The following is a 27727-nucleotide window of genomic DNA, read 5'->3' as shown; positions in this document are numbered from 1 at the left end:
AAAGCTTTCTTGGTTTAATCTTCCTTCTAGAGCAGGGGGGTCCAATCTTTTGGCTTCCCTGGGCCACACTGGAAGAAGAAGAATCGTCTTGAGCTACATATAAAATACACTAATGACAGCTCACGAACTAAAACAAAACAAAACAAAACAAAAACAAAAACCTCATAATGTTTTAAGGAGGTTTATGAATTTGTGTTGGCCTCATTCAAAGCCATCCTGGGCCCGGATTGGATGAGCTTGTCCTAGAGGCATCAGTCTCCCCCAAATCAGGTACTAGAACAATTGCTCTTGAATAACAAACTTAACCATTATGTGGGGCTATGTTGATCCAACAGCACTTACATATCAATTAGTACTGTCCACAGAAGATAATTTAACAGCTGTCCAAAGGACCAACATCTCTTAGACAAGATGATTCATTTCTGGCTTTAGAACTGCAAAACTGTGTCATACATAATAACAATTAATTAGGAAGCACAACAGCTGAGATACCTAATGGATTCCATGTAAAGCATATAATAAATGACCGACCATATAACACTTGCTGTTTAACTAAAGACAGTGACAAAAATAAACAGAAGGAGAATGCTTTTTCCTTTATTTACATTTTTTATAGGTCTCACACTCCCCAAGGCAATTCTGTGAGACGTAGCATATTTACAAATTTGATAAATGTAAAATGAAAATAATGTACAGGATTACTTCATCCTTCAGGAAAGAAGTAATACATTTTACGTTTATAGATATATGAAGTGTCAGTTATTTATTTTAAGAGATCAATAATCCAATTCACATACAACACAATACAAAGTATTAACTAGCTAGAAATGATGATTTAGTTTTTCATACAGCCTACAAAAGTGTAGAAGTAAACTATATTTAAACATGATATAAAATAAAACGTGGGCTGGGCTTGGTGGCTAACACCTGAAATCCCAACACTTTGGGAGGCTGAGGAGTGGGGATCACTTGAGGCCAGAAATGTGAGACCAGCCTGGGCAACAAAGCAAGATCCTGTCCCTACAAAGAAATAAAAAGCTATCCAGGCATGATTGTGTGTGCCGGTATTACTAGCTACTTAGGAGGCTGAGGTAGGAGGGCAGCTTGTGCCCAGGAATAGGAGGCTGTAGTGAGCTATGATTACACTATATACTCTAGCCTGAATGACTGACACTCTGTGTCTCTAAAACTAATAAAAATATAGTAAAACAATGACTGATTCTGTTAATGATACAGTAAATTTATAGCTATTATAGAGTTGGCCAAATGCCCACTCTTTTGGTTGAACGCTATGTGTATTACACACAAAAGAGACATTCTTTGAAAGTAGCAGAGTATTCACAGACACTATAAAAATTTCCAAACTTCATATGCATACTTGAGGGTAATATTTTTTCCCTATGTTTTTACCATAAAGTTAAAAATACCACATGTATAAACAGTAAGTTGTAACCAAAAATGATAGTAATAATTAAAATAGCTACCAATAATGCCATGTTTATGTGCCACGCACTATCCTAAGTGACCTGCATTTATTACATAATTTAATCTTCACACTCATCCTGTAAGGTAGATACTATCATTATTAAGAAACAGACACAGGTTGAGAGGAATTCAAATCCTCACAGTAGAGTCAATTCCAATACTAAGCAAAAAGTTTATAAGGAAAATACAAAATAATCAAAGACAAATGAAAACCCTACACCCCCAAAGTTTTTTTTTTAATTAAAGAAAATGACAGAAAAAATAATAAAGAAAATTATGCAAATTCCAGATCTCAACAGTTTGACTTTAGACAGCAAAGCTAATGACACAGGGATTCAACAGGTTTTTCAGCTCGAATTCTGACAAAATGATCATGCATGTAAAGTGACTAGCAAAGAGAAGAAACGTTAACGACATTCATGGCTGGGTGTGGTGGTTCAGGCTCAGCCTGGGAATTAAGAGACCTGCATGGGCAACATGGTAAAACTCCATCTCCACAAAATAGTTAAAAAATAAATTAGATGGGCATGGTGGCATGTGTCTGTAGCCCTAGCTAGTCAGAAGGTTGAGGAGGGATTACTTGAGCCCAGGAGGTTGAGGCTACAGTGAGCCATGATTGGGCTACTGTACTCCAGTATGGGCAACAGAGTAAGACCCTGTCTCAAAAAAAAAAAAAAAAAAAAAAAAACCTCACAAATATATATTCACTATTATTATTGTGAGATTACTAAAGGCAAAAAACCCCAAGTCAGTTAAAAAAGTAAACAAATGTTTTAACATGACTTGAAAACTCTCACTTAACATGCATAATCTTTGAATAACTTAAATCTCAGCATAAAGAATATTCTAGTGAATATTCTTTAAACATCTATGCAGAACAGATGTAGTGAACTAACCTGATACTCATAATATTGTACACTGAAAGTAACAGCTAACCAGGAAGCATATTTGAAAAATAAAAAAGGGTACTTTTATTAAATATTTGAATGTTTTAGTTTGTTTTATAACAGGCATGACTAATACTATGTGATGATTTGAATTAGATTCTAAAATAGAAATAATGGCAATGTATAAGCATTTGTTATAAAGGAATAAAATAGCAAAAAAAAAGTGCATTTAATTTTCCAAGCTAGTTATTTCTATTTGCTTGATATATGACCCCCTTGCAACCAACCTGACATACAAATATCGGTTTACTTAAAAAAGGTTAGAAAAAACGATTGGAGTCTTAGGGCAGGAGTGAAGGAGTGGATGTTGAATGACAAATTGAGGAGCTGGTCTCTTATCCTGTAGTTTTTGATTAGGAGAATACCATGATGAAAGGGGTGTTTTAGGGATTTGAAACAGGATTGTTGCATGACGTTCGTTCTTAAACTAGCCTCTTGTGGAACAAATGCTTTGTGGTAGCTGACACTAACTTATTCCCAAATTCACAAAATGGCTTTTATATGATTAATACCATTTTCTTTGAGTATTGTCTTAACAGCTGACCAAACCAAGAAAGAAATGAATATGTGTGAAACAGAAATAGAGAGGGGGAGATGGAGAAAACATGGGCAACACAATCCTGAATCTGAAGCAGGGACAGGTGAAAAAAGGGACAAGGCACTGCAGGCACTATCACTTAGGATAGTGTGTGGCACATAAACATGGCATTATTGGTAGCTATTTTAATTATTACTATCATTTTTGGTTACAACTTACTGTTTATACATGTGGTATTTTTAACTTTATGGTAAAAACACAGGGAAAAAATATTACCCTCAAGTATGCATACGAAGTTTGGAAATTTTTATAGTATCTGTGAATACCCTGCTACTTTCAAAGCCGGTTCCCATCAAGCCTGCACTACTTCCTGGAACCCACGGTGGAGAAGATCAGAGAGGGGAAAGGAAGGCAGCAAATACATGAGAAGAGCCAAAGGTAAGCCTTCTGACTCTTCAGGTCAAGGCATCCTTATAAGGATGGATCTAAGTTTCCTTCCTCACTGTAAAGGTAAACTAGCTCACAGCTCATTTCAAGAACTCCAGAGTCCTCTTTTTGCCTTCGTGGCAAGCATTCAAGAATTACTTTTTAGTCTTACTGAAGGAATATGTAGTATTATGAGGAATAACTTAAATTTAATTTTTATCTAATGGTAACTACATGGGTTTGCTTTCCACTTAAATTTCCATGCCTAATTTTCTTTTATCCCAGGCGATCTCTCTCCTCTTCTGTTCTTCTCTATTCCCCACCTGTCCATATCTAATCTCTGCTACCACTCTATGATTTCTGACATGATTTCTTCAGTCTCTATTTCCACCTTCTAGGTTATCTTGCTTCATTCACATTCCAAGGCTTCCAAAGCCTGTTCTTTTGGGTTTATCTTTTCCCATGCAATATTCTCTGTAAGACTACTGCCCTAAAAAAAAAATGGGTTAATTTTCCTTAAAGCTGATAGAAATGTATCTGACAGAAACAAGAAAAAAGAAAAAAGGAAGAGTGGGGAGTAGGGGGAATAAGAATGATTCAGAATTGTGTGAAGAAAAAAAAAATCCCATTTTCTAATGTTCTATTCCTGTTTCTTGAATCTCCTGTCCCTAAAAGAGATCTGAAGTACTATCTTAAATAAACACTCTAGGCTGCTGTTTTCCTTTTCCTATAATTTGCAACATTTATCTTTGAAATTTTCTATCTAGTAGAAAATTGTCTGCTGTGGCATAACAATACCACCTTTTAAAAGCAAACAATTGCACCACAGGTGGCTTTTTAAATAAATAGTGCCAACTTCATTTTACAAAACTGATAGTTGTATGTACAGCTAAATAAAGATTTCAGAAATAAATTTTTTTGTAGACAGGCTAGCAAAAATGTTTATTTACAAAGGGAACAAACTTATATAAGGACAGGGATTATCTCTGATACTGATTTTTATCCCCTCTAGGAAAGAGTAGAATATTGACATGTATTTGTTCAATAAACAAATTAACTGGAAAAACACAGAATATTTACATTTGAAAGGAGGCCACACATACCATAATTAAAAATGATGATTGAGAGCTTCTGATGTTTCAACAGTTAGGTTTACAGTGTCTTTTTTTTTGGGAGTCTGAGACAGGAGGTGTCAATGGACTGTGTAAAGCTTATAAAGGGAAATGTGCTTTGTCATTCAAATTTTGACTTAGGGAAATTTAAAAACTCTTGTGATTAGTATTTTAGCCGACAGAGATTATAAATCTTAAACATTAATTTCAGAGTTGAGATTTTAAATATTTCATTAATTCTTCATATTAGAAAATAAAACTCATAGTAACTCCAGAAGCATGGTACATATCACTACATTGTGTCTACTTCAAATAAACAGTTCAAAGAATTTAAAAAGCTGGGATGCCTGGGTAGAAAAGACTAACTATGCTTTTTTCCTTTAAAAGAAGATTCATGGACTTTTGTTCTGACAATATTAGAAGAATGTACTTTCTTCAAAAGCCTGTATTGGTCAGTGTTTCATTTATTTCCTCCTTTTTTAGTCAATATTATCTAGTGGTATTAAAGGACAGAAATCATCAGTTTTGTTTGAAGTAAAAACTAACATATCATCATAGTAAAGTAAAGTGGTCATGTTCATCACGAAACTGATGTGTTCTAAGGTGTTTAAGGACACATATCTAGAGGTCCCACAATTATAAGAGATGGATGGCTTTAGTTAGATGTTGTAAATCTCTAAATTAATAAGACTTATTTCTCAGGTATGTACTTAAAACCTGTATCATTACTTTACTATAGTCACATAGTAAAATACTTTTGGCCTGGTTGGAAGTAACATCCTTTATTGGCCATAAAAATAAATCTTTTTAAAAGGTTAAGAATAGAGGATACAAGAACAAATCTTTTTATCCAAATTTCTAATTATTACACTTTCACTATTAAAAATATTTAAGAATTATGCCTTCACTTTGATATTATACTGCAGGAATAGTATTTTCTAAACACTGTTGACTGATGTAAGATACATCCGCTTACTTTATACTGAGCCTAGTGGAGGAATAAGAGTTTTTTGTTATAGATAGTGCTGATATAAGAGTCTGTTGCCATCGTGTTATTAAGCTTTTCTTCTCTAACACCAACTGAGTAAGGTAAAAACATTATCTCTTTCAACAATCTGTTTTGCAGATTTGGTTCACAGTTATAATGCAATTTCACTGAAGTAATCTCACAAACTGAAGTTTTATGCACTGCTCTAAGAAGGTGCTTTGAGTATTTTTATAACAGTGCTATTGCTCTGATACATATTCTTTCTCTCCCTAATATTTTTGCTTGTATTTGTTGCTTCACACAATCTTTTGAGGAAAAAAAGTTGTTCTTAAACTATGTATCTAGAAATACAGTAACAGAACAGTGAAACTGGTATCTAAGATAGAATTGTTTCTGAATTTCTACTTGCAGGTTAGCTTTCAAAGCATACACATGGACTTCACCATCTTTTTTGTGGTGTAATGATGTAAGAAGTGTTTTCTTAAGAAACATTAATCTGGTTGCTTCTTTTTAATTTTTGTTTTGTTTTTTAGAGACAGGGTCTCACTCTGTTGCCCAGGCTGGAGTGTAGTGGCACGATTATAGCTCACTGCTATCTCCAACTCCTGGGCTCAAGCAACTCTTCTGCCTCAGCCACCTGAGTAGCTGAGACTACAGGTGTGAGCTACCATGCCCGGCTAGTTTTTTTTGTTTTTTTTTTGTAGAGATACGATCTCACTATGTTGTCCAGGCTTGTCTTCAACTTCTAGCTTCAAGCGATCCTCCCACCTCAGCCTCTCAAAGTGCTGGGATTATAGGCATGAGATACTGCACTGTGCCCTTTAAATTTTTATACCACTTTTATCTTCTATGTTTTTAATTAATGAGAATGTATTAAAATTTCAAGTGTCTCTCTAATTTTTACAGGGAGTCTATGCTGGTTATACACCCGTACTAATCGAATTGCCAGGAGGAGATGGTATTCATGTCTGAGGAGGAGGGAGGGCTTGTATTTCTCATATTTAAAAACACTGTCATTCTGTAGCTTGATAAACCTATCTTCTCTCTCTTCCCTATTGAAATTCTATCACCCATCATGGCCCAGCTAAATAATACACTTCCTTAAGAAAGTCTTCCCTGCCACTGTCTGTTCAACAACAGTGCTCCAAATGTTAGGTATTTACATGTGTGTGCATACCTGCAGGAGGACATATCTCCTAGTTCACTTGGCTTTTCATTGTTTTTCAACTTACTAAAAAAATTCAAACCTATAATAAACAGACTCACCAACTGTTAACAGCTTGCCAAATCTGCTTTATCTCTCTCCCTCTCTATATGTATATTATCTTTCTCTATATGTATGTACACACACAGACACACACACACCCCCCCCCCCCAGTTTATTTTGTTCCTATAACTATTTGAAAGTAAGCTTCAGAAAACATGAAAGTCAGTTCTTTAGTACAAATCATACAATCATGGATCATGCCAGGTTCAGAGATGATGAAAATGATTAATCAGAAATTCAGCTATTTGGTCTTCCAAAGGACAAGATTAAAATCAAACCTAAGAGCAGATTTTGACCCAATAATGAAACTGAAGACAAACTGCAGTTTATTCCTACTCCTTATCTATTGCTTAATCATTAAGTCTTATTTTTCATTAGTATACTTTTATTACACTCTCAGAGTTCACCAATTCAGTATTGTGGTCTCAATTCTTAATCCCCTTGGCTTTTTGTTTGAATGAAACCCCTCTATTTGACCAGACTCCTAAGAAATTTCTCCTTGTCTCAGTTTGATGAAGTTCTTTAACCATTCTTTGTGCTTTCGCAGACTTGTCTGCTCAGCCTCCTTCCATTTGTCATTTCTCATACAGTCAGGCACTGACACTCCATCTCAAAAATAAATAGATAATAATTAAAAAATATTACTTTCTACTGGGTCTACTGGATGCCTTTACGGCAGGCATCTTCAGAGACAAGCAAGGCCCTGCCTTCCAGGTATGGTAATTAGATATGGGAGAATGAGAATGAAAACACATACGCAATGCACAATATTTCAATACTACAAACCAACAGGGCAAAACAGATTTAAGAGGTGTTAAGGATACATAGGCAAAATGAATATTCATTTGCTTCATCAATCATATCTGCCAGGTAATATAAGACACATAAGGTCTTTGGATCTTAGAGTATAATGTGAAAAAGAAATCAGGTTGATGTGACAGAAACAACTAGTGTGGTACTGTTTATAGAAGGCGGTCAGAAAATGTACCGCTCAGGATCTAACTCTGAAGATCAGTCCTGAACAATGAGAAGGTACTGACCACATGAAGAACTGGATCAAACATGTTCCAGTCAAATGCACTGGCAAATTATAAGGTCAAAAAGGAGGCCTAAGAGGGCCTGCATGTGGTGAGGCAGGCAGAGAGATCACGCAGGGCCTTGTAAGACAAAGAAGTCTGGATTTTATTCTAAGTGCAATGGGAAGCCATTGAAGAGTTTTAAACAGGGCAGTGACAAATCACTGACAGTTAAACATGTGAAAGGAAACTTAGAGACTGTTAAGCCTCTTTCTACAGATGAAAACACTACATCCATAGGTTTCTATATAGATACTCTTCACACTCTTTCAATAAGAAAAAGCGTACACTTATTTTCAACAAAAATGGCCAAATACTGGACACATGAAAAGGTATTATTTTACTTATGAGAGAAAGCAATTATAAATATTGTTTTATTTATATCAGATTGAGAAAGGTCAAATATTTGATGTCATACAGCATTGATAAGGATGCAGGAAAAAAGGCAGGTGTGCCTAAGTTGGGAGTATAACTTTCTACAGCTTCTTTGGAGGACAATCTGGGCAAAATCCATTAAAATTGAACATGCGTACATCATTAGTCCCAGTAATTCCACTTCTAGGAATTTATCCCACGGATATATTTGCACAAGTCCACAAAGATGGTATGTACAAAGATATTCAGTGAAACATTACTTGTGATGGCAAAAGATTAAAAAAAACCCTGTATGTCAATCACAGGAAAACTTATGGTATACTTGTTCAATATAATATTATGTGATTCTAACAAAGATCTACACATACAAAGATGGGATAATCTTCAAGATGGTAAATGCAAAAAGTAAATGCAGAATAAAAGATGTCTTTGGGAAGGTCATGGGAATGCTGGGCAATGACGAGGACTGCATACCTTTTGTGCTGTTTGAACTTTTTACTGTGTATATATATATTACCTATTTAAAACTAAAAAGGGCCGTGCGCAGTGGCTCACGCCTGTAATCCCAGCACTTTGGGAGGTCGAGGTGGGCGGATCACGAGGCCAGGAGATCGAGACCATCCTGGCTAACATGGTGAAACCTCGTCTCTACTAAAAATACAAAAAATTAGCTGGTGTGGTGGTGGGTGCCTGTAATCCCAGCTACTCGGGAGGCTGAGGCAGGAGAATGGAGTGAATCTGGGAGGCTGAGCTTTCAGTGAGCCGAGATCATGCCACTGTACTCCAGCCTGGGTGACAGAGCGAGACTCCATCTCCAGAAAAAAAAAAAATAAAAAATAAAAAAGAAAAATAGTTTGGTTTTAAAAGCAAATCACTACAAGAAGTAGTGATGTCCAAAAGGGAGAAAACAAAAAAAAAGAAATGAAGAAAATAAACTGAAAATAACCTGAAATAAACATATTGCTTTATACGTTATTTCCTTGTTGAACAAAATACTGTAATGTTTTATTCACAGAGATAGAGTTTAAAATGCATTAGTGGCCAAGTATAGAGGAAACATAAATATATAGTATACTGTACATGTACAGGTATTTTGTTTGTATGCATGTATATATGCATGTATGTCAGGGTCCTGCTCTGCCATGATCTCAGCTCACTGTAACCTCTGCCTCCTGGGTTCAAGCAATTCTTGTGCCTCGCCCTGAGTAGCTGGGATTACAGGCGTGTGCCACCACGCCTGGCTAATTTTTGTCTTTTTAGTAGAGATGGGGTTTCACCATGTTAGGCAGGCTGGTCTTGAACTCCTGACTTCAGGTGATCTGGCTGTGTTGGCCTCCCAAAGTGCTGAGATTACAGGCACAGCCACTGAGCGCAATCTATATACAGATATACAACTTGGTAAGTGCCCAAACAAAAAACCTTATTTAACCTTAATTCTCCACAAAAATAGAGGCAAAAGGGACTACAGAAAAGAACACAAAGAGTGACCTAAAGTATGGCTGGTTGGGTGCGGTGGCTCATGCCTGTAATCCCAGCACTTTGGGAGGCCAAGGCAGGAGGACTGGTTGAGCTCAGAGTTTGAGACTAGCCTGTGACAATGTAGTGAGACCTAATAATCTCTTCCAGAAATAAAAAAATTTGCCACGCTGTAGTCCTGGCTACTTGGAAGGTTGACGTGGGAGAATCATTTGAGCCCTGGAGGTTGAGGCTGCAGTAAGCTGAGATCGTGCCACTGCACTCCAGCCTGGGTGACAGGGTGAGACACTCTCAAAAATAAAAATAAAAAAAAATAAAAAAAAAAATAAAAAAAAGGAAAGGAAACAAGCAGGAAAAAAAAGGCTGTAGGCAAAAACTGAATTACTGTGCACTTAGCAAGATCACTTAACAGCTCAGTTAGTTCAGGTGTGAAGAGTAGGGGCTGCAGGACTGGAAATCAGGAGGCCAGGAGTTCTAATCCTGACCCTGGCCTTATTAGCTATGTGGATCCTAACCACATTACTTAGTCTAAGTTTTAGTTCGATTAAAATTGAAACCAAAGGCTCAAGAGGAACTTAAAAAAAGTCATTTAGTCCATTGCCCTGCAGAAGGCCACTGCAACTACAGGTAATTATTTTGACTTTAGGCCTGATTTAGGCACTTGTGAGAAAATTAATTTATACAATTTATTAACAACAGATGAGGTTTTTTCCTTGTAATAAGAACATGATATTTTATGAAGTATTATTGGGTAAGCTTTCTAGCAACAATACTCTATATGGAAAATAACGTTCCAATCCCAAAACAGTGAGAACTTCATGAAAAAGAGAAAATACCAGCTTCGTTAGTTTTTTCAGTTATCATTCTTCTCTTCTGGAAAACCCATTCTGGAAATTTATAGGTTCAAAAATTCAATTTGGGTTGAAAATTGCACATTCCTCTAGGTGAGATCATTTATTCTATCTGGGATTTTAACACCTACATCTGTGTCTGCTAACTCCCAAATCGGTACCTCTGGCTCATATCACTCACCTGAACTCGAGATCTATTAAGCTGTCGGCTGAACATTTCTGCACTTCCCACTCAGGTGTCTCATAAGTTCCTCACAGGCAACATATCCCTACTTGGTCATTCAGATCAGAAACCAGAGAGTCCTTCCTGATGTTCTTTTTTTTTTTTTTTGAGATGGAGTCTCGCTCTGTCGCCCAGGCGGGAGTGCAGTGGCTTGATCTCAGCTCACTGCAAGCTCCGCCTCCCGGGTTTCCGCCATTCTCCTGCCTCAGCCTCCCAAGTAGCTGGGACTACAGGTGCCCGCCACCTCGCCCGGCTAGTTTTTTTTTTTTTTTTGTATTTTTTAGTAGAGACGGGGTTTCACCGTGTTAGCCAGGATGGTCTCGATCTCCTGACCTCGTGATCCACCCATCTCAGCCTCCCAAAGTGCTGGGATTACAGGCTTGAGCTTCCGCGCCCGGCCCTTCCTGATGTTTCAAACTAGTCAGTCACCAGTAGATATGGATGTCGGTGCTAACACAGTGGTTCTCAACAGGGTGATCTCCTCCTTCAGGGGATAGTTGGCAATATCTGCAGAAATTTTTGTTGTCACAATGGGGGATAGGGGAGATCGCTATTGGCATTTAGTGGGTAGAGATCAGGGATGCTGCTATGTATTCTACAATACAAAGGGTAGCCCTTTACTACAAAGCATTATCTTGCTCAAAATGTCAGCTGGGTCGAAGTTGAAAAAATCCTATTCTATCATATCTTGAATGTAAATTCTATGCAAATAGGGCATGACGCTGTTCACTTCTCTATGTTCAGTATCTGGACCACTGCACGGTACATACATGATTACCGAATAATGGAATGAGAAAATAATTTATACATTATTCTCCTTGTTTTTATCTTCACAGCTGAGCCTTAGTTCTTTTCTGGGCTAAGCTACTGTGTCAGCCCCTAATTGTTCTTTCTGTCTCCATGCTTCCAGGGCTGTATCTTACTCATCTTTATATATCAAGGACCTGGAAAGTAGTAGGGGCTCAATAAATCTGTGCTTTATAAGTGAGCCTTAAAATAGGTATTTAAAAAAGCAACCAGCCTACAAGAATTTTTGGCAGGTCTCTGTTAACTGCTAACATACTGATACCACAAGAAAAATTCACCTGATGGTTTAGAATAGCTATGCTTGTATGAATCAGTATGAATAACTTTTTCTGATCCTAGATCCATTTTATTTTATTTTTTTGAGACAGAGTCTTGCTCTGCCACCCAGGCTGGAGTGCAGTGGCATGATCTTGACTTACTGCAGCCTCCACCTCCCGGGTTCAAGCGATTCTCATGGCTCAGCCTCCCAAGTAGCTGGGATTACAGGCGTGTGCCACCAAGCCTGGCTAATTTTTGTATTTTTTGTAGACACAGGGTTTCATCATGTTGGTCAGGCTGGTCTCAAACTCCTGACCTCAAGTGATCCGCCCACCTTGGCCTCCCAAAGTGCTGGGATTACAGACGTGAGCCAATACGCCCAGCCCCCTACATGCATTTTATTTATAATTTTTGTTGTCTGTCTGATTTTGTTTCTCCTTATTTTTGGCAGGACAAGGCCTGCACCACACCTGTGAAAGGCAGGTGGTCCTATCTTCTCTAATTCATCAATAAGCCATGATCAGGTACTGACTCTTCTCTTGGACAGCTGGAAACTAAGAACATTCATTTCTCCCTGTCTCATTTTCTTTAGACCTCGTTGAACAAATCTATAAGAGGCTGCTATCTTACTGAGAGAGCCCGCTCCAACTCTAATGAAAAAAAAATCAAGGAAATTTGATCACTTGCCATAAAGGACTGATATTTGGCAGGCAGTCTTAGAAATGAACTCAGACCTACCTACTGTATCCCAGCTTGAACAAAATAACATCACAAGTAACTATCTAAGCAAGTAACATATTTAAATAAAGTGGAGAATATACTTTTTTTTGTTACATGTAGAATATTATTTTCCCATCCCATCTCTCAAGTGGACAATGAAATATAATTTGTTTTTAAATTTACAGACAATCAACACAGGGTGTCTGTTCCATGTCTTGATCTGGTTCCATCAAAAGCCCTTTCCTATAGGGTTAGGAAAATGCCAAAATTGAAGCTTCATCTGGCTCAATACTACAGAAGGTTTTCCTCTTTACAAGAATATTTCTCCCAGTATCACCTTATTGTCCTTGAACTTTCTGTGCTTAAGAGTGTTTCTCTCAGAGTTCCCAGCATTCACTGTTTTATGGGACCAGTGAGTGGATCACTCAATACCCTTTGATGTTTGGGATACTGAAGACTGTACCTGGAGGAGTTACCCCACCCTTCTCTCTGCAGAAAACTCATGTGAGGGGAGGATATCACTTGTGTCATGTGATAATCTTTCCTTAGAAAAGTCACCCCTCTTTGGTAAGTGAGTTGAATCTTTTCTGAGTCCTGAAGGCAAACAAGTTCCTCATTTTCCAAGCTTCTGAATGTCTCACTTCAGTCTCCTCTGTTCACATAACTTCTCTGCAGAAGAAAATCCATCGTGAAGGAATTTAGGCCTGTCTACTCCTCCCAGTTATGCTGACAGTAATATCAACCAACATCAACTTCCATTTGGAGTGCAGTCACATTCACAGAGATGGGATCTCCAGAGCATGGAGAACCACAGTAAAATGCTTGTTTGAAACCTCCACCTTTATGGCAGGGCTCTTATAGGGGTGTGTCGGAGTGGCTGATTACACCACCAACTCTTCAAGGCTTGTGCAAACGTACAGGTGGTTAAGTTGATCCAACCTGAAAAATTAAGCTGGCTTGAGCAATAAGCATCTCAGGAAATCATAATAAACTAAAGGTCCTTCTTTAAAATTAGTGAACTGCATTATATTATAGAAAGCTAGGAACAAAGGCATCTTCCCAAAAGATGGCTAAATTAAACTTCCTGTCAGCCAAAAGGCTGATTTCCTATCAGTTTATAGGCATATTTAATTTGGCTTACAATAAAGTTGGCATTCTTTGCCCTGAAAACAAAACCCAATCCTACTTCTTAGTAACTGCTAAATTGGTGGTAGTTGTAGGTGGTGGCTGTACACACAGATATAATGTGCATTATTTTAAAAGCACAAAGACAATGACATCATTTTGATCTATTTTTAATCATCACATTCATTTTGGAATTTCACATAACATTTAAGGAGAGCATGCCATTATTAAGAGTTTATCAAAAGGAGCATGGACCAAAAAGAAAACCTGACTCATGTGATGTAAGCAATCTATGACAGTCCAGTCATGACACTGAGGATACCAGGCCATTATGACACTAGTTAAATGTGAAAATGATCTGTGAAATGTGAAGTAATTTCTTTAAAGCTGGCAAAATCCAGAAATCAATATTTATTATTTAATGTAGATATAACACCTCAGTCTGTGAAATGGAAACATACTGGAGAAAAGCCCCCAGTGCCTTTGGAAAGAGGATTCCTAGCAAAACAGAAAGACAGGCACACAAAATCTCTTCTAACATTCTTTCCTCTTCATATCATCTCTTTTCTCCTCATACCATGTCTTTCCTCTCCCCTCAAAAACACTTGGGTTGGAGAATGATCTGATATAATTAATTTATACCGGAGTGTTTAATCCAGGAACAAGTATTCCTTCTTCCAGGGATCTAAGTAATCTACACGTTCTCTATAATTGGAGATAAAAGGCTCAGTTTAGAACTGGGTTTAGATTCTGGTTCTGCTACCTACTTTCTGTGTGGCCTGTGTGCAGCTTAACCTCCATGGAGCTCAGTTTTCGGATCCATGAAGTAGGGGGGTAATAAACATTTACTTATGGTACAGTTGTATGCATTTAACTAATTCAACAAATTTTTATTGACTGCCTACTGAATCAGCAGGTATTGTTCTACATGGCTGAGATTAAAGTAACGACACCAAAACAGACAAAGTTTCTGTGCTCATTGAGCTTACACGCTAATTGGGGAAAGGTAAACATAATAAACAAATAAACAAATATATAACACTAAGAGGGAGACGTGCTATAGCAAAATCAAGTATAGTAGTGGTTGTGAAGAAGTTTATAGGGAACCTAGAAGGTTGGAATTTGTCATCCAAGAGCCTCTCTGAAAAGGTGACATTTGAGCAGACACATCAAGTGAGAAATGAAGTGAGTCATGTGAATTTCTGGGTGGCATACAAATGTAGGCAGAAGGAAGAACAAATGGAAAGGCTTGTGAAGAAGCAGGCTTTGAGTATTTGAGTAAAAATTGATGGTTGGCAACTTTGAAAACTATTCTGTGGACGGGGTGGTTCTATATGGTTTTACAGGCTTTTATTCAGAAGCTGGGAATCACTGAAGGGTTTAAGCAAATAATTTACATAATCTGACACACTATAGAAGGAAGCTTTAGGCTGGGCGTGGTGGCTCATACCTGTAATCCCAGCACTTTGGAACGCTGAGACGGGCGGATTGCTTGAGCTCAGGAGTTTGAGACCAGCCTGGGCAACGTGGCGAAACCCCATCTCTACCAAAAATACAAAAAGTAGCTGGGCATGGTGGCAAATGCCTGTGGTCCCAGCCATTTGGGAGGCTGAGGTAGGAAGATTGCTTGAGCCTGATAGGTGGAGGCTGCAGTGAGCTGAGATCACACCACTACATTCCAGTCCCCCCAAAAAAGGAATCCTTCAGCATATGGGATGTACTGTAGGAGGGACAAGGGGTGGAACCAGGAAGACTACATATGAGATTTCCACAGTAATCGGAGGGAGGAGAACAGTTGACGGTGGTTTGGGCCACAGAGTTTCTAGGGAAAGGTGGTGAGAAATGTTTAGATTCTAGATTTACTTTCAAGATTGAGCCAGTGGGACTGGGTCTGCCTAGCTGTGTGAAAGGAGTCAAGAATGACTGTAAGGTTTTTAGTTTCAGCACCTAGAAAAATAGAGCTGACATTCATTGACATGGGGAAGACTGGAGAAGCTGGTCTGGCTGATGTGGAACAGGGTAATCAGTAATTGGGCTTTGGATTTGTTAAGTTTGAGATGACTACTGGATGTTCAACTAGAGATGTCAAATAGGCAATTCAAAATGTAAGAAAGAACTTGATCCACGGCCAAGCTTTATATGAATGCATGAACTCAGGTTAAAAACAAGCCAATTCATGTTACTCCATGACAACTGCGTGTTCTCTAACCAAGGTCAGAGTAAACGAGTGGGTAGTTGGGTTTACACACATAAATCACTGCTCTTTCTGAAAATTCTGGGAAACACATTCAACTTTCTTCTTTGAGCAGTGGCAGTAACAATAAAAACAAGTACATAATAATAATCTAGTAAGGGTACAGTTGTGGAACTCATTGTTGAACTTCAGTTACAGATCTCTCTCTGGCTTTCAAATGCTGAATATCACTGTTTCTTATTGTAACTAATTAGCTACCTTATTTATGAGTAGCCATGACAGAAATAAAGATTTTGAAAACTTGAAGACCTTATCCATTTCACTCTTCAAGAGCAGTTAAGGCCTTCTACATTAGCTGACATTAGTAAGCAATCCATAGTTAGACTTTATAAAAAATAAAAAACAAACTCATAAACTGATATGCTCTAAGTTATCTCTAGGATTTTAAAATGTACTTGCTAAAATTTGTAGTGAAATAACAAATTATATTTTAAAAAATTTTGAATATCATTCTTAATTTCACTTACACTTTATTGATGTAATTTTTTGTCTTGTTTTATAAAACACCTGAGGCACAAATTTTATCACCAGCAGATACTATCTTCTTGCCATTACCAAAGAAAACAATGTTTCCCAGGAACATGGACACAGCATGTCTAACCTGTGCATAAGTGGCCTGAAACACTGAAAATAAAAAACAAACATGCATGACTCTCTCACCTACCTAATTCCAAATCTATTTAGAATGAACACTTATTTTTTATGTCATGTACAGATCCACAGTGAGACAGAAAAAGCCAAATTAAAAATGTGTTACCCCTATGCATTTCTACTGAAAAGACAAATATCTGACCTGTTACCTAACGTGAGTCCTGAGTGAGGATGTTAAGTCATTAGAATTTCTAAGACAGGCCAGGGGTGGTGGCTCACACCTGTAATCCCAGCACTTTGGGAGGCCAAAGTGGGCAGATTGCTTGAGCCCCAGAGTTCAAGACCAGCCTGGGCAACATGGCAAAACCCTCTCTCTACCAGAAAAAAAAAAAAAAAAAATTAGCCAGGTGTGGTGGTGTGTGGTTGTAGTCCCAGCCTCTTGGGAGGCTGACGTGAGAGGATCACTTGAGACTGGGTGGAGGTTGCAGTAAGGCATGATCACGTCACTGCACTCCAGCCTGGGCCACAGAGTGAGACCCTAACTCAAAAAAAAAAAAAAAAGAAAGATTGTCTGAAACAGAAACATTAGACACAGAGTGTCACAATATTTTCAAAGTGTTTTTGGTAGAAAAAAAAACCAACGTAATATATTCCTTTAGTTTCTGAATTGTTCAAGCATCCTTGTTAATTGTTTGATGTAAGACTTCTAAGATAGAATGTTTTTTATATTATTCACAAAAAGAAATAATGAGATAGGACAACAGTATACATGAAAACTGTCATACATTTCACAGGTAGTCAAATAAATGTAAATTAATGTAACCATAAGATACCACTTTTCATCTACTGCCAGTAAAAAAGACCTAAAATACTCAAAGCTGAGGGGAGTGTAGGGAAGTTCTACACTGTCATGTTGATGGTCACAATGTAAACTGATACAATTTTTCTGAAGCACAATTTGTCAATCTTTACCAAAAGCTCTATAAACATGTGCAAATCTTTACCTAGAAATTCTACATCAACAAATGTAACCTGAGAAAATCATAAAAGTATAAAAAATATGTAATTTTAAGAATGTTCATCACATCACTGATTATAACAGATGCAATGAGAAGAACCTAAATGTTCAGCCACATTAAAGTGATTAAATTTTGGTATATTTATACAACGGAATACTAGGTAGCCTTTATAACTGTAACACAATTAAATGTTTACTGGAAATATATAATATATGGCACTGGATGAAAATATAACATTAGATAAAAAAGTAATCATGAAGCCATGGGGAGTATGGCCCAATTTTTGTAAAAAGGTGTATGTGTGTTTATGTATATATATAGATGTACAGGCCTGTATGTGTACATATTTATATGTATATGATACAAATGAAGGAAACAAAAGTCTTAAAACAGATATACCTAAATGGCATGAATAATCAGTTTGGGGGAGATTACAGGTAATTTTTTCCCCTTTTGCTTATCTGCAATATTTTTTAATTCTATAACAAATATGTAGGCTGCAAAATGAATAACATTAAAATACTTACATATTAAACTTTTAAAATAAAGTACAGATTTTGAGCACTTTGAGGAGTAATTTTATTTATTTATTTATTTACTTATTTATTTATTTGAGACAGAGTCTTGCTCTGTCCCCCAGGCTGGAGTGCAGTGGCGTGATCTCAGCTCACTGCAGCCTCTGCCTCCTGGGCAGTACTTCTCATGCCTCAGCCTCCTGAGAAGCTGGAACTACAGGTGTGAGTCACCATGCCCAGATAATTTTTATATTTTTAGTAGAGATGGGATTTTGTCACGTTGGCCAGGCTGGTCTCAAACTCCTGATCTCAAGTGATCCTCCTGTCTCAGCCTCCCAAAGTTCTGGGATTACCAGAGTGAGCAACTGCACCTGGCTGAGGAGTAAATACCTATAAATTTAAAAACTAATTATCTATGAATCTAAAAGCTAATCCCCAACAAAATACAAAGTAACTTCTGGCCAGGGGTGGTGGCTCACGGTTGTAATCCTAGCACTTTGGGAGGCTGAAGTGGGTGGACCACCTGAGGTCGTCAGGAGTTCGAGACCAGCCTGGCCAACATGGCAAAACCCTGTCTCTACTAAAAATACAAAAAATAGGGCGAGTGTGGTGGCAGGCGCCGTAATCCCAGCTACTTGGGAGGCTGAGGCAGAAAAATCACTTGAATCCAGGGGGTGGAGGTTGCAGTGAGCTGAGATCGTGCCACTTCACTCCAGCCTGGGCAAAACAGTAGACTGTTTCTCAAAAAACAAACAAACAAACAAAAAAACAAAGCAACTTCTACCTTGAAAACAGATATCTGAATTAAAACATTAAAACATATGTCTACACTGAAAAATAAATAGGTGTAAAAAGCTTTTATACACACTAGCAGTTCACTACACTTTTCTTTTTGGCCGTAATGTAGTATTCCTAGATAGAGTTCTATTAAACAGGTATTTTCCCAGAGAAATAATATTATAATTGGTGGTTAAGTACTCAATTGAAGACCTGACAACAGATGCAATGGACAATGTCACACAAGAAAAGATACCATGTAAAATGCCTTACCTACTTTGAAATAGTAAAACTGTGCTATAGGTTAAGTAAAAGGCATAAACATATAAGAATACAATGTCCTAAAAATTGTACTGAAATATAGCATTTGAAAAGTACTAGTACTCAACCTATTTAAAACTAGAACACTAAGTTTAATGAACGTTATGTACTCAGGTAGTAATTGTTTTGCTCGCCTTATTAGAATTTGGCAAATTCTGGAAGAAATTACTAGAAGAGCTCATCTCTGATTTTTAGAAATTGGGCAGTGGAAGACAGGGTGTTCAACCTGATCAAGCCCTACTGTGAAAAAGTTCCTGCAACAAGAAGGGGCATCTCAAATCATTCCTCTGACCTTTAAAAGCTACATTTGAGCTCTACAGTGTTTAGAAGTCCTCATAAAAGGTTCTATTTGTAAGAATTTGGAAAAAATAATCTCATGAACCCAATCATGCTACGGACTAATTTTATGGTATGTATATCCACACAAATAACCATCAGCTAGCCCATCCGATGTTTTTATAAGCCTCTGCTCTTATAAGCAATTTCCCCTGACAACTACTGCTTCCCTGTTCATTCTTCAGAGTACTGGGAAATGCTGCAGGAATCAAAATGTATGGCTAACGTGAAAAACAAAAAAAGAGCAAAGGAGAGAAAAATACCAAGTAGCAGAGAAAAAAAACCCAAGACAACTTGAAACATGTACTATTTAAACTAATAGGGCACTAGAAAGGCATGGAGATGTTACATCAAAATTATTAATAATAAAAGTATTTGTTTTACTTAATAGCCTTCACTACACCCCAAGTTTTTTCTCCCTTGAGTAATACACCTATCTACAAAATCAGGTTTCTAAAACTGATATATTAGGAGGTGATAATTTGCTTTTAAAAACTTTCCACAGATATCTATCAAATGTGCATTTGAATTGTGGTTCTAGGTACCAAAGTTTGATTTTTTTTTCTCCTTAGAGATTGTCTGGTCCAACTCATTATGTGGAGGGATTCAATTATTTTCTGGTAAGATTCTTGACAGATAGTAACTCAGTTTTTTCTTGAACACTCCTAGTAAAGGGAAGTGTGGTGTCTCAGAAGTAGAGTCACACACAAGTTGACTGTCCAACTGTGGGTCAGATCTCCCTCAGAAAAAATTGAAATCTACTTCCCTGTAACTGACACCCTCCTGCTTCTATTTTTGTCCCATCCAACCATCCTGGATAAAGTCCAACCCCTACCCACACCATAGTCCCTGAAACATTTGAGGACAGACAAAGCATTCCTCCCATGCCCTATTTTTACCAGTCAACTTCTCCACGGCAAGTGTGTATAATTCAGTGGAAAGTACATAGCCCCTGGAGTCAGACTTCAGTAGATTCCTGGTTGTACATTCTTGGAAAACCTCTCTAAGTCTCATCTATGTTTCCTCCTCTGTGACAGGGGAACATCCTAGTCTTACTGCAGTGTTCTGGAGAAGAAATGAGTTGGCAGAGCTGATGTCCAGTAGAGTGCCCGACTCAGTGAAGAATGTCAAGAATGCGATTGACTCTCTCCCCTCCAGCTTATTCGAGCTTTAACTACACATTTAAGCCCACACATTTTCTGAAACTGCTAATCTCAAGGAACAGATCACATCAGATTACAAGCAGCACAATATCGTGGTCTGAGTTTTCTTCCTCCTTCCTCACTCTGTGCATCCTTTACTGTAGAGGCTGAGAAAGAAAGGTCCTTACATCCCTTGTAGTACAACAGATACTCCAGGTAACTTAAGGGCTGGTCTAAACTAGAAAAGAAAGGTATAAGGGTCCCATCCAGTAAAGGGAGAAGATAAATATTAGATTTACTATGGCTTTGTCACTGAAAATCTGCCAAATGCAAGCTCTTGGTGGTCACCAGTGCCACCAGCCCTGACAGCTTGAATAAAATGTATTGTGTAATGTAGGAAGAAGCATGGGCTTTGGAGTCAGGCTTTCCAGATTCAAATCCTTATACCACAATTTGCTTGATGCATAATGCTGGACAAGTTACTTAGTTCCTCTGTCCTTGGTTTCCTCATTGAGGATAATTATAGTTACTACTTTTTGCTTTGGTAACACTATCTAAACATCAATGGAAAGGAAGGAAGAAAGGAAGAGAGCAGGGGCAAAAAAGAAGAGGGAGGGGAATTATAGAAAGTCATCGTGAAGGTCTAGTCTTATTCTTGTTTTCTTATATTGTTTATTCCAACCTACACAACGCAAACAAGTTTTCTACCCCTGTGCATTGTGACGTTAAGTCAGGGCCAGATGAGAATTCTTTCTTGGTAGCCAAAACATAGTGTCCTCAGGGTCATTTCCTTTGCCATAGTGGAGAACAAATGCTAATAGAGATGACATGATATTTAAAAACATCTGACTTATAGGCAGTAGAAAGGAATGTGAAGACTTTCTAAAGTATATAATCTTGGCTTTAATAAGTGAGAGTTCTTTCATGTTCTGATTTCACTGCAGTCTTGCACATCAGACAGCAACATAAATGACTTTTCATTAATTAATCAGTTTCATTAATGAACTATTATAAATGCTTCTTTACTAAATTTTCTTAACATGATTTTTACGTCTCTGAGGGTCACACTTTCCATACTAGTCCATGTGTACTACATGTGAGCAACTGAACTCTAGAGGCACCAAAACTCAAACCTCCATAGCTGGTGCTATAAACTTTGCCTTGGCAAGGCTTCCTCCTCCTTTAGCCTGATTCTTGCGCTTAGCTTGCTTGGGCTCTGGCTCCAGGCTACGTCTGATTCTCTGGGCTCTGGTACTAACCCTGGCCCAATCTTATGCCCCCATTTTCACCCATAAAACATGGTGTTTTATATTACATTAAAACGTATAACAAAGAAAGGAGATAATGAAGAGAAAAAGGAGGAGAATAAACAATGAAATCAGTAAGAAGTTGGGGTGGAGGAATAACCTACAATTTTTTTACACTGTTTCATTTTATACACTATCAATCCTGGGAAGCTGTCTGTGACAACAGAATAGACATGCATCCCTAGAAATGTATATTTAAGAATAAGTATATGTATCCAGAAATATAATCCATATTGCTAAAAACCAATGAAAATTCATACTGACCTTAGGGGGTTTAAACGGATAGTCTGGTGAAAAGGTAATGTCAAGAAAGAATACCCCTCCTTCATAGACAGATCCTGGGGGTCCCAATATAGTTGACCTCCATTCATAAATGTTGTCTCCTTTGGGTCCAGCACTGAAATAAGACATACAAATGAAATGTGCTTAGAAATTATATAAAGGCTGGAATTTAACAAAATCTATTTATGATAACCAATTGAGCAATTCCATAAAAACACAAAAAGTTAATCAGTTAACTCTCTGTTAAGATTCATATTGTTATTACTGAATAAAAGAACACCAAGATCCTCTTTTGTCATTCACAACCCTAAGCCTATGGAACAAGAGTCCAAGGACCATAGGCCAGAGGTAGGAACACAAATGTTTAATAAAAGCATGAAATCATTTGTGATGTCAGAGACAAAATTTCAAAGTTAGAAGGGCCTCTGGGGAATGACTAGTCTGATCCCTTTGCTAACAACTGAGAACACAAAGGAGGTTCAATGTTCATCATCCAAAGTCTCTGCTCAAATATCATACCCCATCTGAATCTTCCTTTCTTTCTTCCCACCCAAAGGACTTCCTGACCCACACATCATGAGCAATAAGGTCTGTAGGTGGTAAGATGTATCATTTTGTTTTATAACTGTGTTTTGTAACTACTGCTTCTTTCCACCCTCCCTAGCAGGTGCTTGAGGAACAGGTTGTACCTTGTCCTTAGTGCTTCCTAAGTCCGTATGTTGGATGATGATGGATTAATAACAAAGCAAATGAAGAAGCCACATGGCTACTAGCAGTACACATGTCTCTGAGTTTCAGAGAATTTTGCTGAAAACAATATGGCCCACGTGAGTCAAGTGAATTGTATTAGTTCTCTCAGGTAAAAAGAAGGGCAAAATGAGATTAGGATTTAGCTTTCCAGTGTTCTTTTTGTTTCATCAAGCTACTACCTACATGTAATAATAACAGACTACTAGAAATTCTCCTCACACCCTATAACAAAGTAGGCAACCCTATTAAGAGGCTTGGGAAAGATTTTGTTGCCAATAAGGATTCAGCTTCTTTTCCCTCTTATTTTGAAATGAGTTTATATCTACAAAAAACTCATTACTAAGCAGCCATTTTATCACAAACAGCCGTTCGTAATTTTAAAAACTCCATAAACTTAGCAAAAGTGGAATAGAGGGAAACTTCTTTAACCTGATAAAAGACATCTATCAAAAACCTCACATCAACTACTATATTCAATGGTAAAATATTAAAAACACTCCCTTTAAATTGATGAACAAGACAAGAATGGCTGTTATCCCCACTTCTAATCAGTACTGTACTAGAGATCATATATATCAAAGTATGAAAATCAGAAGGCAAAATAACAGGTATATGGATTGAGATAGAAGAAATAAAATAGTATTTGTAGTATTTATATATATGGGTTTTTTTCCCTGTGAACCTAAATACTATATATATGCATATATACACAATGTATTAAACTTAATAAAAAGAGTTTAGCGAAATTGCTAGATATAAGCTCTATATCCAAATATCAACTTCATTTCAATACACCACCAGAAAATGCATTTTTTTTTTTTTTGAGACAGGGTCTCACTATGTTGCCCAGGCTAGTCTTGGACTCCTGGGCTCAAGTCATTCTTGGGTCTCAACCTCTCAAGTAGCTGGGTTTACAGGCACGCATCACTGGACCACACCTGGCTCCTAGAAAATGTATTTTTAAATGAGTTGCAATAGGTCTTGTAAGGAAGCTATGAAGTCATAAAAGATGTGTGAGATCTTTATGGAGAAAATTATATAAAACTTATTGAAAAATACTCATAAGAGTTAAATAAATGGAGAGAGATACCAAGTTTATGGGTAGCGAGACCTGACATCAGATGTCAATTTCCCCAAATTGATTAATCACAATTCCAATTAAAAAGTCCAACTCCTTTTTAAAACCAAAATTCGACAAGTTGATTTACAACTTTTTTTGGAAGCTCAAAGAAATTCCTTAAACTTTTTCACACACATATGAAAACTTGATTTATGTCAACTGATGGGACTAGGAAAAGTTTTTATATTTGAAAAACAGAGAAACTAGATTTTACCCTCAGTAAATAAACAAACTCTGCTGCAGATGGATTAAATATTTAAATGCAAAAGTCAAAATTTTAGAGTTTGACTGAAGAGAGTGACAAGGCAAGCCACAAACTGAGACAAGATATTTGGATCATATAAAAGTGACCAAATGCTAGTGTTGAGAATATACAAGTTCCTAAGAATCAACTAAAAAAAGACTAACTCTATTAAAAAATACATAGATATTTCCAAAAAAAGGGAAACACAAATGGCCAATAATCATATGAAAAATGCTCAATATCATCAAAATCAGGGAAATGAAACTGAACATCACAATCCAGTAATATTATTTTACAAAATGCAAAGGCAAAAATAAATGCCAGATAAAACCATGTGTTGATGAGGATGTAGAAAAACCAGAAGAGCTATGTACTGCTGATGACTATGAGTGATCACTCTGGATAAGAACATAAGCTCATCTGGTTAAGTTGAATATACAGTTGACCCCTAAACAACAGGTCTGCATTGCGTGGGTCAACTTAGATGAAGTAAATTTCAAGAAAATACACTAGAAAAATCTGAGATTTGTCACAATTTGAAAAAACTCGCTGACAAAGCACTAGCCTAGAAATATTGAAAATGAAGAGAAAGTTAAGAATGTCATGAGTGCACAAAATACACAAAGGTATTAGTTTTTCTCATTTACTACCAGAAAATATATACCAATCTCTTATGGAAAAGTTAAAATTATATACACAAACCATACATGATGCCATGTGCATTTAAAAGAAATGTAAGCAAACACAGAGAGTATTAAATCACAATAAAATGCATAAAAGTAACTGTAGTACATACTGTACTACTGTAATAATTTTGTAGCCACCTCCTGTTGCTATTGCAATGAACTCAGCTATTGCCAATAGCTGCCTAAAATGCCTAAAATGCCATGTGACAAAAATTATCTCTGCATGAGCAGTTCATCTCTCCAGCAAATTGCATACTGCGGTAAAAACTGATCTCTCAGTTCTCGCCTATTTTTCATTGTGTTTGTGCAATACCTTAAACCTTAAATAACACCATGGGATCCATACGAAGGGCCACTAGTGATTCTGGAAGTGCTCCCAAGAAGTAGAGAAAAGTCATGCCATTACAAGAAAAAGTTGAATTACTTGATATACACTGTAGATTGAGGTCTACAGTTGTGGTTAGCTGCCATTTCATCTGGTAAACAGATGATGTAAACTTAGGGTAACAATAAACACAGTACAATACTGTATGTGCATTTTCTCTTATGACTTTCTTAATATTTTCTTTTTTCTAGTTTACTTTATTGTAAGAATACAGCATATATACATATAACATGCAAAACATGTGTTAACTGAAAGGTTTATGTTATGAGTAAGGCTTCTTGTCAACAGTAGGGTATTATTAGTAGTTAAATTTGGAGAAAGTCAAAAGTTATACGTGAATTTTTGGTGGCATGGGGGTTTGGTACCTCTAATCCCTGAGTCGTCCAAGGGTCAACCGTACACCTATTTTACAACATAGCAATTATACTCCCAGGTATATACTACAGAGAAACTTTTACATGTGTGTATCACCAGAAGACACTGAGAATGTTTATAGAAGCACTATTTATAACAGCAAAATTGGAGACAACACAAATGGCTACTGACAGAAAAATGGGTAGGAATACTATACAGCAGTGAAAATAAACAGATTAACATGAATGAATCTTAAAAATATATTGAATAAAAAATTAAGACTAAAAAGAATATATACAGTACGATACTATTTCTACAAAGCTTAAAAACAAGCAAACAAGGATATATACTACTGAGGGACATATAAATATGAGGTAAGAGGCCAGGCGCGGTGGCTCAAGCCTGTAATCCCAGCACTTTGGGAGGCCGAGGTGGGCGGATCACAAGGTCAGGAGATCGAGACCATCCTGGCTAACATGGTGAAACCCCGTCTCTACTAAAAAATACAAAAAACGAGCCGGGTGAGGTGGCAGGCACCTGTAGTCCCAGCTACTCGGGAGGCTGAGGCAGGAGAATGGCGTGAACCCGGGAGGCAGAGTTTGCAGTGAGCTGAGATCTGGCCAGTGCACTCCAGCTTGGGTGACAGAGCGAGACTCCGTCTCAAAAAAAAAAAAAAAAAAGAGGTAAGAAAAGAAAATGAGTAAGAAGGAAGTTCAGAAGAGTGGTTTCCTGGGTGGGAACAGAGGTTGGAGAAGCAGCACACTGGAGCTTCAATGGTTCTGGGTATGTTTTACTTCTCAGTGTGTGCAGTGGATTCAGGTGCTTTCTGTTTTATTACTAGGTTTTCTAATCTGCCATGTGTTAGATACGTTATTACATATGTACCAAATTCTTACATTAAGAAAAATTATGTCAAACTCTACCAATATGGTGAGAAAAGCAACGTGCTGCATATGTACAGTGTGATCCTACTGTATAAATTAAAAACAGATCCTATTCTTTTTTAATTTATAAGATCCTACTGCATGAATTTACAGGTCCTATGGTATGAATATTTTATATTATTTATGGATACATATCTATGTCCAAGTCATTTAAGAAATCATCTGGAAAGATAAACCTAAATTCATGATAGTGGTTATGAGAACAACAAGGGATGAGGTGAAGTGGGGAGATGGGAGGAAATAGATGTAGAGATGGGAAATGAAGCAGAGTTAAATTTTATTTCTAGTGTTTGATTTCTCTTGTTTAAAAAAAGATGAAGTAAATAAAATCACAGTTATCCTAGCTCATTGCAAAGGGCTGGAATATATTGAGAAGCAGTGGTGTGAGGGACTCGAGTACAGCATTCTTCCCCCATTGCCCTGTTACCTCCTTCTCCTGACGCTGGCAATGAGGCATAGACGGAGTATATTCAGCCCACATGACAATAAAGCTTTGGCAACAACAGCCTCTTGTTGCCAGACAGGCTCACTCACTCAGATGAATAATACACATGGTTATGCCTTGAGCTATAATTAAACCCAATACGAATAGATAACCTTATCAGAAGGAAGAGTTTAAAAGTAGAGAAAATTACAGGTTTATGGTTACAACATTACTTCAAGGTAGATGAATAAATTCAGTTAAAAAATACACACAGGTGAGTGTACACAGCTATGAAATAACATACACAAACACATCTAGCAAATCCCAAGCTATAATTTCTCTGAGTCACTTTAAGAAATCTTAAAATAGCCTCCCAAGGATGGTAACCACAGTAAATTATAAGATACAGGCTAAATAAGGAGTCGCTACCAAATAGTGCGGCTGAGGAAGGGACTCCGAAGTAGAAGACAGCAGTATCCCACCAAGAAGGGCAATGTCTGCAGATAACATAAACCCAATTTTTGCCCATTCCAAGTTTTATTTGGCTCTCAGTCAGAACTCCAAGTTTTATTGGTTCTTTGAAGTTATTCAGCTGTCTATGT

The 27727-nt window shown here is 37.3% G+C and overlaps 1 protein-coding gene across 3 annotated transcripts in view; it reads right to left on the bottom strand.

Moving 5' to 3' along the window:
- Positions 1-27727, bottom strand: part of UBE2E2 (ubiquitin conjugating enzyme E2 E2) — a 386047-nt gene that overhangs the window by 64168 nt on the left and 294152 nt on the right. For all 3 annotated transcript variants that reach the window (XM_033212784.1, XM_033212783.1, XM_033212785.1), the window contains exon 4: positions 22201-22333. In XM_033212784.1, coding sequence (XP_033068675.1) covers positions 22201-22333 — 133 coding nt within the window. The remainder of the gene's footprint in view (positions 1-22200; positions 22334-27727) is intronic.

Source organism: Trachypithecus francoisi, unplaced genomic scaffold, assembly GCF_009764315.1.
Source record: "Trachypithecus francoisi isolate TF-2019V2 unplaced genomic scaffold, Tfra_2.0 Lachesis_group0, whole genome shotgun sequence".
Classification (NCBI taxonomy): domain Eukaryota; kingdom Metazoa; phylum Chordata; class Mammalia; order Primates; family Cercopithecidae; genus Trachypithecus; species Trachypithecus francoisi.
This window is presented reverse-complemented; position numbering and strand designations above follow the sequence as displayed.